At 40.7% G+C, this 15,926-nt stretch overlaps 1 protein-coding gene across 1 annotated transcript in view; it reads left to right on the top strand.

Moving 5' to 3' along the window:
* LAMA5 (laminin subunit alpha 5) overlaps nucleotides 1–15,926 on the top strand; it is a 132,831-nt gene that overhangs the window by 40,930 nt on the left and 75,975 nt on the right. The window contains exon 3 of the mRNA XM_074191411.1: nucleotides 13,899–14,016. Coding sequence (XP_074047512.1) covers nucleotides 13,899–14,016 — 118 coding nt within the window. The remainder of the gene's footprint in view (nucleotides 1–13,898; nucleotides 14,017–15,926) is intronic.

Below are 15,926 nucleotides of genomic sequence, written 5' to 3'. Positions count from 1 at the left end.
ACAAAAAAAAAATAGGTGGTGGGTCATATTTGACTCAAGGACTATGGTTTGCCATAAATTTTCTAACTAAAATGTGATAGTCAGAACTGAGTACAATATTCACATGTTATCTGACCATGGAAAAGAATATTAGAAGTGACTATCAGTAAAACAAATGTTCACTAACCGTCTTTCTCTAGTCCTAGAAACTTTATGTAGCCCCCAAAATCACATTAACTTTTGTTGTTATCACACTATTGAATTTGTAGTCCAATAAATATTCCAGTTCTATTTCAGAAAAACTTATCTAGCCCCACTTTCACTATTCTACATTTTTGTAGATAACTTTGGACCAATTGTAAGAGTTTTCATTTATCCATATTACATTTCATCTTAATAGATTAGGTTTGCCTATATCTACAATAATTCCCTGTTCTAATAGTCTAGTAACCTGGTCAAAAAAAGGGAAATGTTGGTGTGTCATGACTTGTTATTGATCAATATCTTAGTTCTTTGTGATCACTTCTTCCTTTTCTAGATATCTCCTACATACCCTTTAATAATATGTTCTAAAATTTAGACAAGAACTACTTTCAGATTTCCTAGTTTTCCAGTTGTCTTTCTCCTTTTCTTTTTTTAAAAGAAAATCAGCGAAACTCTTGCTCTTCTATCTTTTGGATTCTCTCCAATTCAACATGGTTTTTTAAAAAGATCATATATCTTCTGCCTTATTTCTCCTATTTTCCAGTGAACACAAATCAATTTCCCTTCTCCCTTTTCCCACATTGAGAAAATAAAAACAAAATCATTGTAACAGAAGTGCATAGTGAAGCAAAATAAATTTTTGTATTGGCCATGTCCAAAAGTTTTATCACATCAGAAATGAATAGTATAGCTTATCAATCCTCTGGAATCAGGATTGATTTTACTTATTTTTTACAGTTCTGTTGTTATTTTATAAATTGTTTTACTAATTCTGCTTACTTCACTCTGCATCATTTCATATGAGGCTTCCCAAGTTTTTCTGAATCTGTCTCTATATACATTTCTTTTTTTCTTTTTAGGTTTTTGCAAGGCAAATAGGGTTAAGTGGCTTGCCCAAGGCCACACAGCTAGGTAATTATTAAGTGTCTGAGACCGGATTTGAACCCAGGTACTCCTGACTCCAAGGCTGGTGCTTTATCCACTACGCCACCTAGCCACCCCTCTACATACATTTCTTACAGCACAATAGTATTCCATTATATTCATGTGCCATAATTTGCTTAATCATTTCCCAATTGATAAATCCCTTTAGTTTCCAGCTCTTTGACCCTAGAAAAAAGAACTGTCATAAATAATTTGTATATATAAGACCTTTTTCTCTTTGTTTTAATTTCTGGGTGATAGACCTAGTAGAGATACCATTGGGTGAGAAAGTATATGCAGGTTAGTGACTTTTCTAGCATAGCTTCCTATCTCTTATAAGTAGAGTCATTCATTCCCTTTATTAGAGATTCAGCTTTCATGTTACTTCAACTTTGTCCTTTGTGTATAGGCATCTTTATCATGTGTTTTCTTGTTGACTTTTTTCTTGAATTTTTTACCCCCTCAGAATTTGTAAGTGTCTTTATAGATATCCTTCCTAAATTGTAGTTACTGTCTATGGTTTTGAATTTGGTAGATACTTGCTGGGAATTTCTTCCATTTTTCTCCATTTTTGCTTTAAAGTCCTTTCTGTTTTTATTTTAAGACTCCAGACAAATTTATTCTTTTTGTTTGTTTTTTGCAAGGCAATGGAGTTAAGTGACTTGCCCAAGGTCACATAGGTAATTATTAAGTGTCTGAAGCCGAATTTGAACTTGGATCCCTCTGACTCAAGGACTGATGTTCTATCCACTGCACTACCTAACTGTCCCCAAATACATTCTTTTTTTTTTTAAGGTTTTTGCAAGGCAGACAGGGTTAAGTGGCTTGCCCAAGTCCACACAGCTAGGTAATTATTAAGTGTCTGAGACCGGATTTGAACTCAGGTACTTCTGACTCCAGGGCCCGTGCTTTATCCACTATACCACCTAGCCACCCCTTCCCCCAAGTACATTCTGTCATTCTTATAGTTTAAACTATATGCTAGAATTCTAATCCATTCTCAAAAGCTGGGTTTTTTTTAGTTCTTTGGTTTTTTGTTTGTTTGTTTGTTTGTTTTTTCGCAAGGCAAATGAGGTTAAGTGGCTTGCCTAAAGCCACACAGCTAGGTAATTATTGTGTGTCTGAGGCTAGATTTGAATTCAGGTACTCCTGACTCCAGGGCCAGTGCTCTATCGACTGTGCCACCTAGCCGCCCCCATCAAAAGCTGTTTTCTTAACCAGCTCTTCGTTTTCCAATCTGGACTTCTCTTTTAAAGCCCTTGCCTTTAATTGGCAGCTAAGATGAAAAACACCACCTATGACCCTCTTACCTAAGGTTCTAGAGTCTTCATTAGTGCTTTCTAGATTCCTGACATCAGAAGTGGGCAGTAGTCATTAGTTTTGGCAAGGCTTGAAGGAGCTCTCTGCCAGATGTAGGATCCACATCACAGCAAGAAATCAGACTTTTTCTTCTTTATAATCAGGTCTACAAATGGTCACTTCAGTATCCTTTAGTAACAAGTCACCAACCAACTTGCATACTTCCTCAAATTCTTCCTGGATGATCTCTCTTACTGAAATTGCCTATCATTCCATATCTTCATTTCTTGGAGAACACACATGTGCTACCTCCTCACAGAGTCCAGCATCCTTCTCTTTAGGAAGAACCTCATAACTGCTGTTTGGTTAAAGTGTTCAGTTATCTGTTTTCTGTTTTTCTACTGTCTTGTTGCTTCCTCCTATCCTTTTTCTTCTTTTTTCTTCCTATTGAAAGGCCTTCTCCTGGTTTTTAAGGAATACATTTTCCTTGCTGAAAACCTGGAAACTGGAGAAGCATTTTTAAACTTTTACAAAGGCATATTTACTTCAAAGAAATAACAACAAACAAATAGCTAAGCCTTGGTGGTACATTATTCTCATTTTCTTCTCTTGGGGAACTTCAGGATGATAGATCACTTGAGCTTAGGAGTCCTAGCTGCAGTTAGATAAATTGATCTGGCCTCTGTCCTAAGACTGTAATCAATGGGAGTAGGTGGTTTGCTCCTAAGGAGGGGCAAACTGGTCCAGGCTGGAATTGGAGCTGACCAAAGGTCCTATGCTGTTTAGTAATGGGATTAGTTCTGTGAGTGAACACTCCTTTCCTCCTTGGTTAAGAGAGGGAGACCTAGTCTCAAAAAACAAACACATTTTAAAGTGAGTGACCATTGCCTTTTCACCTTGGGTGAGAGGAGACCTAATCTCAAAAAACAAACAAAATTTCAAGTACTTAATACCTTGAAGACACAATATCAGCTCAGTTGTATCTAGATGCATTTTTGACTCCTTAAATAGTTTTGTTTCTTCTACCATTGACCTGGTTCTTGAAGGGTACTCCTAAAATCCTTTAGGGCATCAAATGCTCTACTGACTGAAAAGTAACATAGTGGAATGCTGGGGTCCCTTCCTGTCTTTTTTGGTTGGACATCACACCTTTCACCTAGAATAGAAAAGACTAAACTCAGAGGTCAACCACCAAAGCTCATTTTTCAATATGCCCCAGGCCTACAGATGTGTACAAATAAGATTATACAGGATAAACTGAGAATAGTCTCAGAGGGAAGAACTAAGATTTAGGAAGACTAAGAATTTTTTTTTGCAGAAAGTGAGACTTTAGCTAAGATTTAATGGAAGCCAGGAAGCTACTATGTGAAGATGAAGGAGAGAATTCCAGACCTGGAACTGCTAAGAAAATGGAAATAGCCAATGAAAATGCTCAGAAGAATTATATTGGTCTCTCACTGGATACAGAAAACGAGAAACCAAAAATGAGAAGGAAAAGGACTGAGCAAGTGAGCTGAAGAAGCATATGGGCCCATTTAATTTTTCTTCTTGAAGGAAAAATAGCTTATATTTTAAAGCATAAATAACATAACATAAAGACATTTATACATGGCAGAAATGCAAAGATCTTCCTGTCCTTGTTAAATTGAGTTCCTCCATTCCCTGTCACTCTTGCCAGTAGCTGCCCTCAAGCTCTCTTACTTTTTAAGAATCTTTACCTTTTTCTTTAGCAAGCCTGGAAAACTACATCCAACTTCCTTTCTCTCTTATTAATATCTTAAAATGTCTTGCACATTTGTTTTGCTTCATTCAGTCAATGGCATTCATTAATGACTGGTGACACAGAAAGGCAAATAAGAGCTTCTGTTCTCAAGGATCTCCGAGTTTGAGGGGGGAGACACATGCCAGTCATTATGTACAAACAAGATTTATACAGGATAAAGTGGAGATAGTTGCAGAGGGAAGGAACAAAGATTAAAGGAAATCTAGAAACTCTTTTTTAAAGAATATGGGCCTTTAGATGAAATCTGAAGGAAGCCAGAGAGACTCAGAAGTGGAAATGAGGAGGTAGAGAGTTCTAAGCCTGGTAAAGAACTAATGAAAATGCTCAGAGTTGGGAAAGAGAGTGATTCACAGAATTTCCAAGGTGTCAAAGGACATCTGTTACCTGAACTACAATCCTTTTCTTCATCCTCTTTCTCATCCTGCTTGTTCTCCTCTTCATTCTTGTTATTTTCATCCTCCTCATCCTCCAGCTTGGGTTCTTTTCTTCATTGTTTTTCCTTCCTAGGTTCATCTTCTTGAATTCCCTCTGCTGGAATTCTCTTTCAGCTCAATTCTTTCTCCTCTAGCAAGTTACTCTGGTTGACCCTAGGTATAGATTTTGTAGAGTCAGATTTGGCTCCATGTAAATTAAAAACTTCCTAACAACTAATAGTTACACAAATTAAGGGGTGGCTAGGTGGCACAGTGGATAGAGCGCCAGCCCTGGAGTCAGGACTACCTGAGTTCAAATCCAAATTTGACTTTAAATCATATTTCTGGTTCAGACACTTAATAATTACCTAGCTGTGTGGCCTTGGGCAAGCCACTTAACCCCATTGCCTTGTAAAAAAAAAAAACAAAACCTCAAAAAAAAAGAGTTACTCAAATTAGAACATGGTGCCTCAGTAGGTCTTGAGTTTTCCACCTCTGAAGGTCTTCAAGTAAAGACTGAATGACCATTTGTTGTATATGTGAGAATTTCGATTCATGTGAGAATAGTACTTTTGAAGTCTCTTCTGACTCGAAGATTTTTTGATTATACTGAACTAGGGTCTGCCCTTGAAGTTAGAAAAGAGTGACTCAATGGACTAAGATAACCCTTCTTTAATGGTGATTGATACCTACCTATCCTAGGTTCTCTCCTCCAGACCTGAAGCTGAGCTAGGGGCCACCCTCATCTTTCTTCATCTACCCATACTACAAAATCAAATGCCTGAGGTTTTAGGATGCTGCTATTCCATTCAGATGGTAGAATTCCTTACCCTCCCCCTCTCCCTATACTCAGTTGCCCTACTGACTTGGGGGCAAAAGAGAGGGTTAAACAGGAGGAGGAGCTAGACTGATGAGGCCCCTTTGGCTGTTCAGAACTTAGGCCTCCTGGAAATGTGCTGACCCTAAAAATAGACATATTTTAAAAATAACTTGGGCTGGGTTTTTGTTTTGATTTTTTCCCTTTTTTTAAATATGCAGCATTGGGAAAAGGTCAGGACTGAGGGGAAGAAGGGAGGGACTGTGAGTGGAAGCAGTAGTTTTAGGCTCCTTGGCTTGGAGTTTGAACAGGGGACATCCCAGGTTTTATCTACTGTCCTAGTCACTAACCTGATCTCCTTCCCTGCCCATATCCCTAAAGGAAAGGAGCCTTGTCCTTGAGAAGATCCATTGGTGAACTTTGGGCTTCTCTTAGGATGTAGCTGGTATAACCATAGTCACAGGTCAAATGTTCACATAGTAGGAGGAAATGCAAAGGTGAATGAACAATAAGGAATATTCCCAGAGAATAGAGAAATTACCTGTGAGGAAGGACCTGAAGGATAGGAAAATTATTAATTCTTACACTGTCTCTCTAAATTTCCCAATTGAAAGTATTATAAAATTCCTTCCTTACCGTAATCCACTCCTGTTTATCCATATAATGGTTAAGGGAGGAGAAACATCAGAGAGACAAGAGTTAGTCTTCTCTGGACTCATTTCCTGACCCAAGTAGGGTGGTTTGGTTCATGTTGTTAAGGGGAGAATAACCCATCTCAGAGAACAAATCCTTCTTTTCTCTCATCTTTGCTTTCTTGCTTCCTGAAGGGGTTGGGGGGGAGAGGTTTTGTTTTCTGGGTATCCTGCCTAATCTGTATCTCTTGGAGTCAGTATTTGTGTAAATGTTCTAAGCTGGGAAATATGTAGCTAGAAAGGCAAGCCAGGGCCTTTCAGAGGGTGTGGCCAGTGTTGCCACAGTCATAGAACCAATGTGGGGATGGGGGGGCTCCCACAGCATGGTGGTTGTCTTCCTGAGGGTAGAATTTATTCTGAGTCCTCAATATCCCACCTGGAAGCAATTTAATCTTGACACCCTTTACTCTCTTACCCCTGGAAGCTAAGGACTGAAGATATAGGGAATTATACAAAATTTAAAGTCAGTGGGTCCTGTGGTAGGGGCCCTAGGAATACCTTATGTGCTATTTGTCTTCTAGACTAGGGCTAGATTTGTCTTCTTAGTCCACAGACAAACACACTGATTGTCATTTGTACTCTCTCTCTGTCTCTCTCTCTCTCTCTGTTTCTCTCTCTCTAGTCTCCTGGGAGACAGCAGGAAGGTTTCATCAGTGCCCATCTCCATTGCTTCCCCAGGGAGCTTCCCCTCCCTCAGCTGAGTTGTCTGTGCCAGTCTCTGATGACCTTTCCATGGTGTGTGCTCTGCAAGTTGGATGTAGTGGTTAGAAACATGTGCATTTGGATTGTACCAGGCCTTTTCCCCACATAATGACCTGCCAGGGTCAGGGGCTGGGCAGGGATTTCAGTCCCCCATGCTTCACTCTGGGACCCCTAGCTGACCGGGCTCCTCCCAAGGGGACCAGCCTGGGGTGGAGCTGCCAAAGGGCAATGGAAAAAAACACCAGATCAGATCAGACTGGCATGTGAATAGCTTCTCCTCCTTCCCTCCTCCCCTATCCCCATTCCAGCCCAGACCCTACTGGGAAAAGCTGCTCTGGATTGCACGCAGACCTAACCAGCTCTGCCTGGCTTTGACTTTGTCCCTGAAAGCTCCTGGCTGCCTGGAAAGACATTCAGTCTATCTCCCACCCTACCCCACCCCCTCTTCCAAGTTTAGGAGCAAGAGGACACCCAGCCCTTTCCCATCAGGGTTCCGTGAATGTCCCTTTCAGGCTGTGGAGCTGAAAAAAAGGCTTGTCCTTTGGGGAAGCAAGGTCTTTTTTTCTGATTAAGTACCTGGTTCTCCTGATCTGGTATAACCCCCTCCTTTAGGGCTGATTTCAGACCATTAACAAAATATTAATGGTCCAGGGGATTTTAGAGATCATCTATTCTACATCCTCATTTTACAGATGGGGAAAATTGAGACACGGAGAAATATATGGACTCATCATTAGCTAGTGGCAAAGATGGGGTTCAAAACCCAGGCCTTTTGACTTTAAATCATGTTTCTGGCTCTAGGTTTTAGACCTTGGACTAGATTTTTTTCTAATTCCTGTAAATCCCTGCTTTTAGATTCAACAAATTAGAAGCTGGGATGGTTAGAGCTGATAAAGAACAGTCTACCAACCCCTAAGGCTTTCAGGTTTTCATTTGAGATAATACTGCTTTATGAAAGGTGAGGAATAGTCCAGCTATGGGATTAACTCCTTCATCTGGGTCCTGATGAAGGGACAGACAGCTAATGTCAGCCACCGTGGACAAATGGAAGTTGGGAAGAACCTTAGAACTGGTTTAGTGGAAATCTGTTAGATTTGATGTCTAATTAGAGCTTTGATTAGACTGGCTCTGTGACATTGGACAGGTGATCAATTCAACTCTATGGACTTGTTTCCTTATCTATAAAATGACAAATTCCACAGTGTGATCTAAGTCTTTTAGTGCAATGACATTAAATTCAATGACAATCGGTAGCCATTTTCCCCTTCACTCATCCTCAGAAGGAACATGATTTGCCCAAGAATTAAGTCAGGACAGAAATGCAGGAATTTGTTTTTATTCTACCATTCATGTTTTAATAATGAGGACTTTTGTTTTCTTAATGTAATTTAGAGAGAAGACTTAGCTTCTTTTGAAAAACATATTGGGGGGGGTTCAGATAAGTGGTGAAGTGGAAAGAGCACCAGCCCTGGAGTCAGGAGGGCCTGAGTTCAGATGTGACCACAGATAATAATTACCTAGGTGTGTGACCTTGGGCAAGTCACTTAACACCATTGCTTTGCAAAAAGAAAAGAAAAAATATCAGGCAATTAGATGGCTCAGTGGTTATAGTATTGGTCCTGGAATAAATGTAACCTCAGCCACTATGGAACCTAATGAACTTACTTGCTATATGATCCTGGGCAAGTTGCTTAACCTTGACTACCTCTGATAAGAAAAAGAAAAATAAAAAATTTCATTAAAAAAAGTTAGGGAACAGTAAAGGTTGGAATCTATATAAGGAATGTTCAGAGAAGGGAGAGTCTAGTTACTGTGCCAACAAAAGAAAAGGGGTGAAGAACTAAGGGTTTTGCTAAAGGGTTATGGAGAATGATTAAAGGATGTTTTAATTACTGGGGCCTTCCTGAGAAATGGGGATCGTAATAGGGGTCAACATCTTCATCTTTATCTCTACTTACCCAAAAAGGTTCTGTCTCTGCTTTGAATCCAATATCACTTAATGGGGAGAACAAGAAGGGAAGAGAATGAGCATTTAAATGGTCTTAATTCTATACTGGTGCTAATTTACAAATATTGTCTATTTGATCTTTCACAAAACCCCTTCCAGGTAGGTGCTTTTATTTTTCCCATTTTATAGCTGAGAAAATTGAAGCAAAGAGAGGTTAAGTGACTTGCCAGGATCCCACAGCTGATGTTTAAAGAGGGATTTGAATTGATTCTTCCTCACTCCAGTCCCAATATTCACTGTAGCTCCTAGCTACCTCTAAGAAACAGGAATGTATGGTAGAGCTGGGACTCATAACCTCATCTTCTGCCCCCAAGTTTACTTCTCTTTTGACTGTCCTATTAGATTGCTTGTCCATTTTGGGCAAAATTTCAGTAACCTTCCCTGCTCATCCCCTCTGTATGATTTTGTGGGGTTTTTGTGTCTCTCCATTGTATGTCTGTCATTTTGAGGGCACACTCCCCTGGGCAGAGCAGCCCTCTTCCTCCTTTCCTATACCCAAACCCCTCTCCTAGTCACTATGGAACCCAATCCAAACCTAAACACAATGGCGTACAGAGGGAGCAGGGATAGCTGTTCTTCTCCCCTCTAATGGTTTCGGTCAGTCCAGCTTTCTCGGGTAGAGCTCCTTTTATAATTCTATAGATTTATATTGTGTGGGTGGTACTACTGATGAGAGGTTCAGAGATACTGACTTGACAGAGTAATTATGAGGGAGAAGAGAAACACCCAGACTCCTGGACTGGGGGAGAGAGGGAAAGAGTTGATTTTGAGCTGGAAAGATTTAACCTTTCTTCCTTTTCATTTCCTCATCGACAAAACAAGAGGGTTGGACCAGGCAGTCTCTAAGGTCCTTTCCATTTCTCATTCCCATGATCTTACTGTGCTGAGGTGTGTTTGATTATATGTGTGAATGAATGAATGAAACAAGCATTTGCTATGTGTAAAGGACTATCCTAAGGGTCTTTACTTAAATCCAAATAAACAGAATGTGTGCATGTATGAGACACATAAAAGTGTGTGTGTGTGTGTATTTGGAAATAGAAGCTATAATAACCCAAGGCTCTGATCCTATGGGAATCTCTGTTTCTCCTGGCTCTGGAAGACTAGACTTCCCCTTGATTCCCTCTGGCCCTGGTTGATGATTGTTTTTGGTTGGTTGGTTGGTTGGTTGGTTTCTTGTTCTTTATTATCGAAGAAGACCAAAATGACCTCACTATGTTTGAGACAAATTGCAGTGTGTCTGACTGGCTGATCAGACCAATACAAGCTTGGAATGCTCTACCTCAGGTTGGGCACAAATAGTCCATGTGAATACCTGGGGTGGATCCTCTAAACTGTTTTAATGGAGAGCCTACTCACTGCTGTCATTCCCTTCCCAACCTGAGACCCAGACTGTCCTACCCATGGAGACATGTGTGATGCAGGTCCTTGGAGAAGTGAGGAATGGAAGGGCCAGCCATCTCCTCAAAACCTACCCTTTAGGAAACAGGAGCCCACTCTCCTCTTGGGAAGAATCATGTGTCTTACTCCATTCTTCCCAGTCTTACTCTATTCTTCCCAGAAGGAATCTGGTTGGCTGAGCTGTGTAGACAGTTTGGCAAATATGAATTCATCCAGGTGCTGTGGTATGCATAGTAGGGGTGAGATCATTGTGGACTGAATAGGATAATAGGATCACAGATGCAGAGCTGCAAAAGACTTTAGGGACCATCTAGCCCAATCCCTGCACTTTATAGATGAGGAAGCTGAGAGTCTGAGTGACTTGCCAGGATCACATCATAAATATCCAAGGCAGGATTTGTACTCAGGTCTTCCTGAATCCAAGTCCAGCCCTCTGTCTCCTACTCTCCCTAAATAATTGAGATAGATTTTACAGAGGAGTTTGGAAAAATAGGACTGAGAAATTGTCCTTTTTAAAATATTTTACTGCGCAGTACATCATGCAAAAAAGAAGTCATTTCCCACTCTAAGCTTCAGTTATTCCCAGATGTGAGGCTTTGGCCCTTCTGTCCATAGTGGAGAGGAGTGTGTGAAGAGGGGGTTGTGACTGTGGGCAATATGAGTAGGAAAGATCTCCTACTAGGAAAAAAATTCTCTGGTTAGTTTCCACATCAAATTCACAGCAGTTTTTTTTTCACCCCAGAGCAACCCCAGCCCTGAGGTCCCTTGAGAATGTGGGAAGTTGAGGTGGGGCTGGGAACCTCCAGAGAAGTTGGATTCCTCCATAATTTGACCCAGGGGCAGTAAGAGGGAGATTAGAGGGAGCTTACCTTCTCAGGAATGTAACTTTGCTTAACTTTCCTTGGAGGAAGAATGTAGTGGGAGCCCCCTCATTCCCCACCCCTGAACTCTAGAGAGCAATGGGAATGGGGAATGTTGTGAGAGTGTGTGAAAGCTTCCTGGCTAAGGGAACGAGAAAGACCCAAGAAGAGGTGCCCCATTCATTCCGGCAATGTCATCTTGCATCCTTCTTCCTCTTCACTGTCAGAGCTACTTCCCTACTCTGGAAGGCTCTGGAGCCTTAATCATGCCATGTTCTGAAAGTCCTTGCAAGGAGACAAGGTTGACATGGAAAAAAATAAGCAGAGAGAAAGGGAGAAAGTCAGAGAGAGGAAGAGCTTGGTGTGGAATTTGAGATTTAGAACAGCATAGCATTGAAAACCTTTAAATGCCTTAGAAGTCATCCTATTCAGATTCCATAATTTAAAAACGAGAAATTTGAGAATCAAGAAAGTGTTGAGATTTAGTACAAGTCATACTTAGGAGAGCAAGAATTTGAACCCAGGTCCTCTGATTACATCCAGTATTCTTTACATTGTGACTTCCTCTTTTTTTTTTTAATTTGTAAAATAATTTGTTTTCTTTAACATTTTCTTCCTCTTTTGAGGCATCTTGGATAGCTTGGGGAAAGCATAAGTGTACTTTTGGTGGTGGGGAACAGAATGTAGCAAGATAAATATCTTGGTCTTCTTGCTCCCTCAAGAAGTAATTTGTAGGGCTATTTTCTGAGAATGAGAAAACTGCCTCCTAAAGGCAGAGCAAAATTACTCAGCTTACCTAAATCTAGATCATCAGTAGACTACACCTTAGCCAAAATCCATACTTGTTGAATTTTGATTGATCTTGGAGGAGGGTTGTGGGGGAGGGGGGAGTATTGGACTAGAGAAGGGCTAGATCCCTCAGGGCAGATTCTGAGTCTCTGTCCCACCAATTCTTTATCCATAGTGGAGGAATCCAAGACACTGGATGCTCAAGAGCAATCTCCCTGTTAGACATACTTCATCTAATGGATCTTGGATGCTTTGGGCAGAGTACCACGGGACCTGGCTGGAGAAATAACATTTTCTCTTTGAGGCGAAAATATTGCCATGAATGGTACTTGGGTAGAAAAAAAGAGGATAATGATCACAGTATCATAGGTCTAAATCTGGAAGGGACTTCATTGATCTCAGTACCTGAAGGAATCAGGAACTAGATGAAGAATTCATTCTCTAACAGTCTTGTTGACTTCCATCTTGGGACCAAATAAGGATATGTGCCTAGAAGGGAATACCCTAAGAGTGCTCTAGTCTTTGGGTCCTTTATCCAGAGAAGAAAGAGACGGCTAGATATTCCCATCCCCCCCTCCCCAGCCAGCTCTGGGCAGGAGAGGAAATTTCTTTGGTCCAATGACCAGTCCTTTGGGGAAAGTGAATGCTGCCTAGGCAAGGAGCCAGCCTCTCCCCCTCATCTCTATCGCTCTCTCTCCAACACCAGGCCTTTTTGACAGGATGATGAATGGGGAGATCCTCTAAATAAGCTAACTGCTTTAAGGGTGAGGGGGAAGGGATTCCAGCCAGGGCCCCCCAGGCCCTTGCACATATTAGATACTGACTGATAGACCCTGCTGAATCTTCCAAAGCTAATGGCTAAATTTCTGTGTGAATAATCTGGGCCACTTTTCAGTTTTGTTTCCAGACTTGGATGAGGTAGGGTCTACTGAGAAATCCCTCCATTTCCCTTCTTCCCGTGATCTTCAACTGTACTGTATTCCTGCTTTGGTGACACATCTCAGCTTCCAGTCTAAGCTATAAACTGAACCCTAACCCCAGTCACAAACTAAGATGACATTCCCACTATAGACAACAACAACTTACACAGATGTTCACAAGGGAGCCAGGCCAAAGAGTAGCAATGTCTTGGTGTAGTCCATCTCTGATGCTAAAGGATAAAAAATAAATCCTAGAATATCATACTGGAAAGGAGATTGGGAGATTATCTCGCCCAGAAGAGTCACATCAACCTAGTCTACCGTATTTCCAAATGCAGTTCCTATCCAATCTTAGTATACCGATGGATGAATTTTTTTTAAAAAAAAAATGATTTTCTAAGTCTTTCTGTATGGTTTAGCAGCCCTTATTTTTATTTGAGATTGACAACATTGATCTAACCCTCATTTTACAGATGGGGAAATGGAGGCCTTGAGAAAGGAAGTGACTTGCCAAGGTCCCCTACAATTTAGTACAGAGCTAAAACTGTTCCTATTTCTATTGTAATTATCTCTTCCTCACAAAAAATTATCTGCTAAAGTATCTATATGAATGAGATTCCAGGTCCATCAAAGTATGAAAGAGACAGCCTTATCAAATAGTATGCATGCTACACTATACCATAAGCAAGTCCTTGGTCTAGAGTCCCCATGAGAAGGATTTAAGTCTTTCAGAGAACATTAACACTCCAGAGAGTCTTCATATCATGGGATCATAATTTTAGAGTTTGAAGAGATCTTAGCAGTCATCCCATGAGCCACCTTATTTGCCCATGGTCACACAGATAGTGGAAGCAGAATGTGGACCTAGATTATTTCTCTCTCTCTCTCTCTCTCTCTCTCTCTCTCTCTCTCTCTCTCTCTCTCCCCTGTTTCTACCTCTTAATTAAATGCACAAAGATCTCATGCAAGCCTTGTTTATCTTTCTGGAAGGAGACTGATGGGTTGGGGAAATACTGTAGCCAGGCAGACATTAACCCAGGTGGTCTTCTTTGAAGACTTAGTCCATTCCCTTTATCATTTTTCTTACCTGCTTTTTTTCTTTTGCAGCTCTTTCACGTGGCTTATGTCCTCATCAAATTTGCCAATTCCCCACGGCCAGACCTTTGGGTACTTGAAAGATCCACAGATTTTGGACTCACCTACCAACCTTGGCAATACTTTGCCTGTAAGTAGAATCTAAGCTGTGACTCCTGACCTTTCTGCCACAGGAGGGAAGGATATGATGGTGGAGGCCTAGGAGAAATGGGACATATGTCCATAGGATCTGGAGGGCAAACTTAAACTGTCTACCCTTTGTGAGGGGGCTCTCTGGCTCCATGAATACATCAGTGACAAGGTGGCATGGGAAATACCAGAGCGCTGTTTCTACACTTCTCAGCCCCATCAGCCCATGATGCCTGGTATTTTGGCTCTAGCTGTTGCCAAGATTGTGCTTATAGATAAGTAGGGGCCATACTGTCTGCTTCTTAGGTAAATGGGATATCTTCCATAATTCCCATCCTTAACATACTTCTCTGAGTTCTCTTTTTTGAAATCTTCACCTGCTGTTCTGGCCTTTCTGATTTAAAGGACTGTCCTTTGGAAATTCCATGATCTAGTCTTTACTTTGTCACTGACCTGGGCCAATCACTTCACTTTTTTGGGCCTCAATTTCCTTATTCTTTAAAAGGAAGGGTTTGAATTATCCCTTTCAAGCCTATAGTTTTTTTATTCTTAGGTCCCTTCTGCTTCTTAGATTTTGTTTTAATGTTCCTTCTATGTCTGACAATTTTAGTTCTCTGTACTAAGAATTCCTTCTATATTTAACATTCCTTGGTTCTAAGATTCCCTCCTGTTCTGATAGTCCTTATTCTGTATGTTAAGATCTTTTACTCTGACATCCCTTGTTCTAAGGGTCCTTCAACTCTCTATTCTAAATTCTGTTCTAGTTTGAACAGTATATACTCTAAAGTCCCTTTAAGCTATAATATTCTGTGATTCTAAAAAAGTCCTATTCCCATGGCTAGCTTAATTGTAAACTTGGAGACCCTGGTGACCCGTACATTCTCTTCCCCTTCTTTATCTTGATTCCCTCAATCCCACCTCGAGGCCCTAGGGACCCCATGTCTAGGAGACAAACATAAATAAACTTTTTTCCCTCTGAAGTATTTGAGGCTAATAGATTTTCCCTTTCAGGGTTGTTTCCATTTTAAAAGGAAAAACCTGGAGAGCATTACTTACACCTTGAATTATTGTTTTGCCTGTATTTGTGTTATCTTCCTACTAGTCTATAAATCTCATAGGACCTGGACTGTATCATCTTTATCTTGAATCCTCCCCACTCCAAGCTTGATTGCCCTGTGTCTGGCACACTCATAACAGATACATATCTCAAGAAACTCAAGATTTCACCTAAGATTTAAAAAGTACCTACTTTAGAAAGCACTAAGGTACTGTGTATGTACAGAAGTACAAATGAAACAGTCCCTACCCTTTAGGGATTTATTCTGCTATTGAGATGTAGAGACAAGAATAATATAGGTTAAATTAAAGAAGGAGTGGAACACTATCAGCTTTGGACTGTAGGAAAGGTTTTCTGGAGGAGGTACCACTAGAGTCACCATTTTTCTCTTCTCTCCATCTCCTGCCCTTGTACTAGGGACTTAATGCACATATTGACTCTCCCTCAAATACACTCATCTCTCAGTTGCTTAGCCTGCTCCAGTGAGCTATTCCTCTCCCAACCTCTGAGTTCAAGAATTCTGAAATCCATCCCTTTATCTAGGCAGCATGGTAGAGCAGTGGATAGAGTGAGTGCCAGCTCTTGGAGTCAGGAGGATCTGAGTTCAAATGTGAACTCAGACACTTAGTGGCTATGTGACCCTGGGCAAGTCACTTGATGCTGTTTGACTCAGTTTTCTTCTCTGTAAAAAAAAGAGTTAGAGAAAGAAATGACAAACCCCTGTGTATTTGTCAAGAAAACACTATGGTCATGAAGAGTCAGATATAACTAAACAATAACAAAATGGAATAATTATGTTCCTTTAAAGACGTAGACCGGTTCAGCTTTGGATAGTTTGATTTTGAAATGATGAA

The sequence above is a fragment of the Macrotis lagotis genome, chromosome 1, assembly GCF_037893015.1.
Source record: "Macrotis lagotis isolate mMagLag1 chromosome 1, bilby.v1.9.chrom.fasta, whole genome shotgun sequence".
Taxonomy (NCBI): domain Eukaryota; kingdom Metazoa; phylum Chordata; class Mammalia; order Peramelemorphia; family Peramelidae; genus Macrotis; species Macrotis lagotis.
Note: the sequence above shows the minus strand (reverse complement) of the source record. Positions and strands in the feature narration are given on the sequence as shown.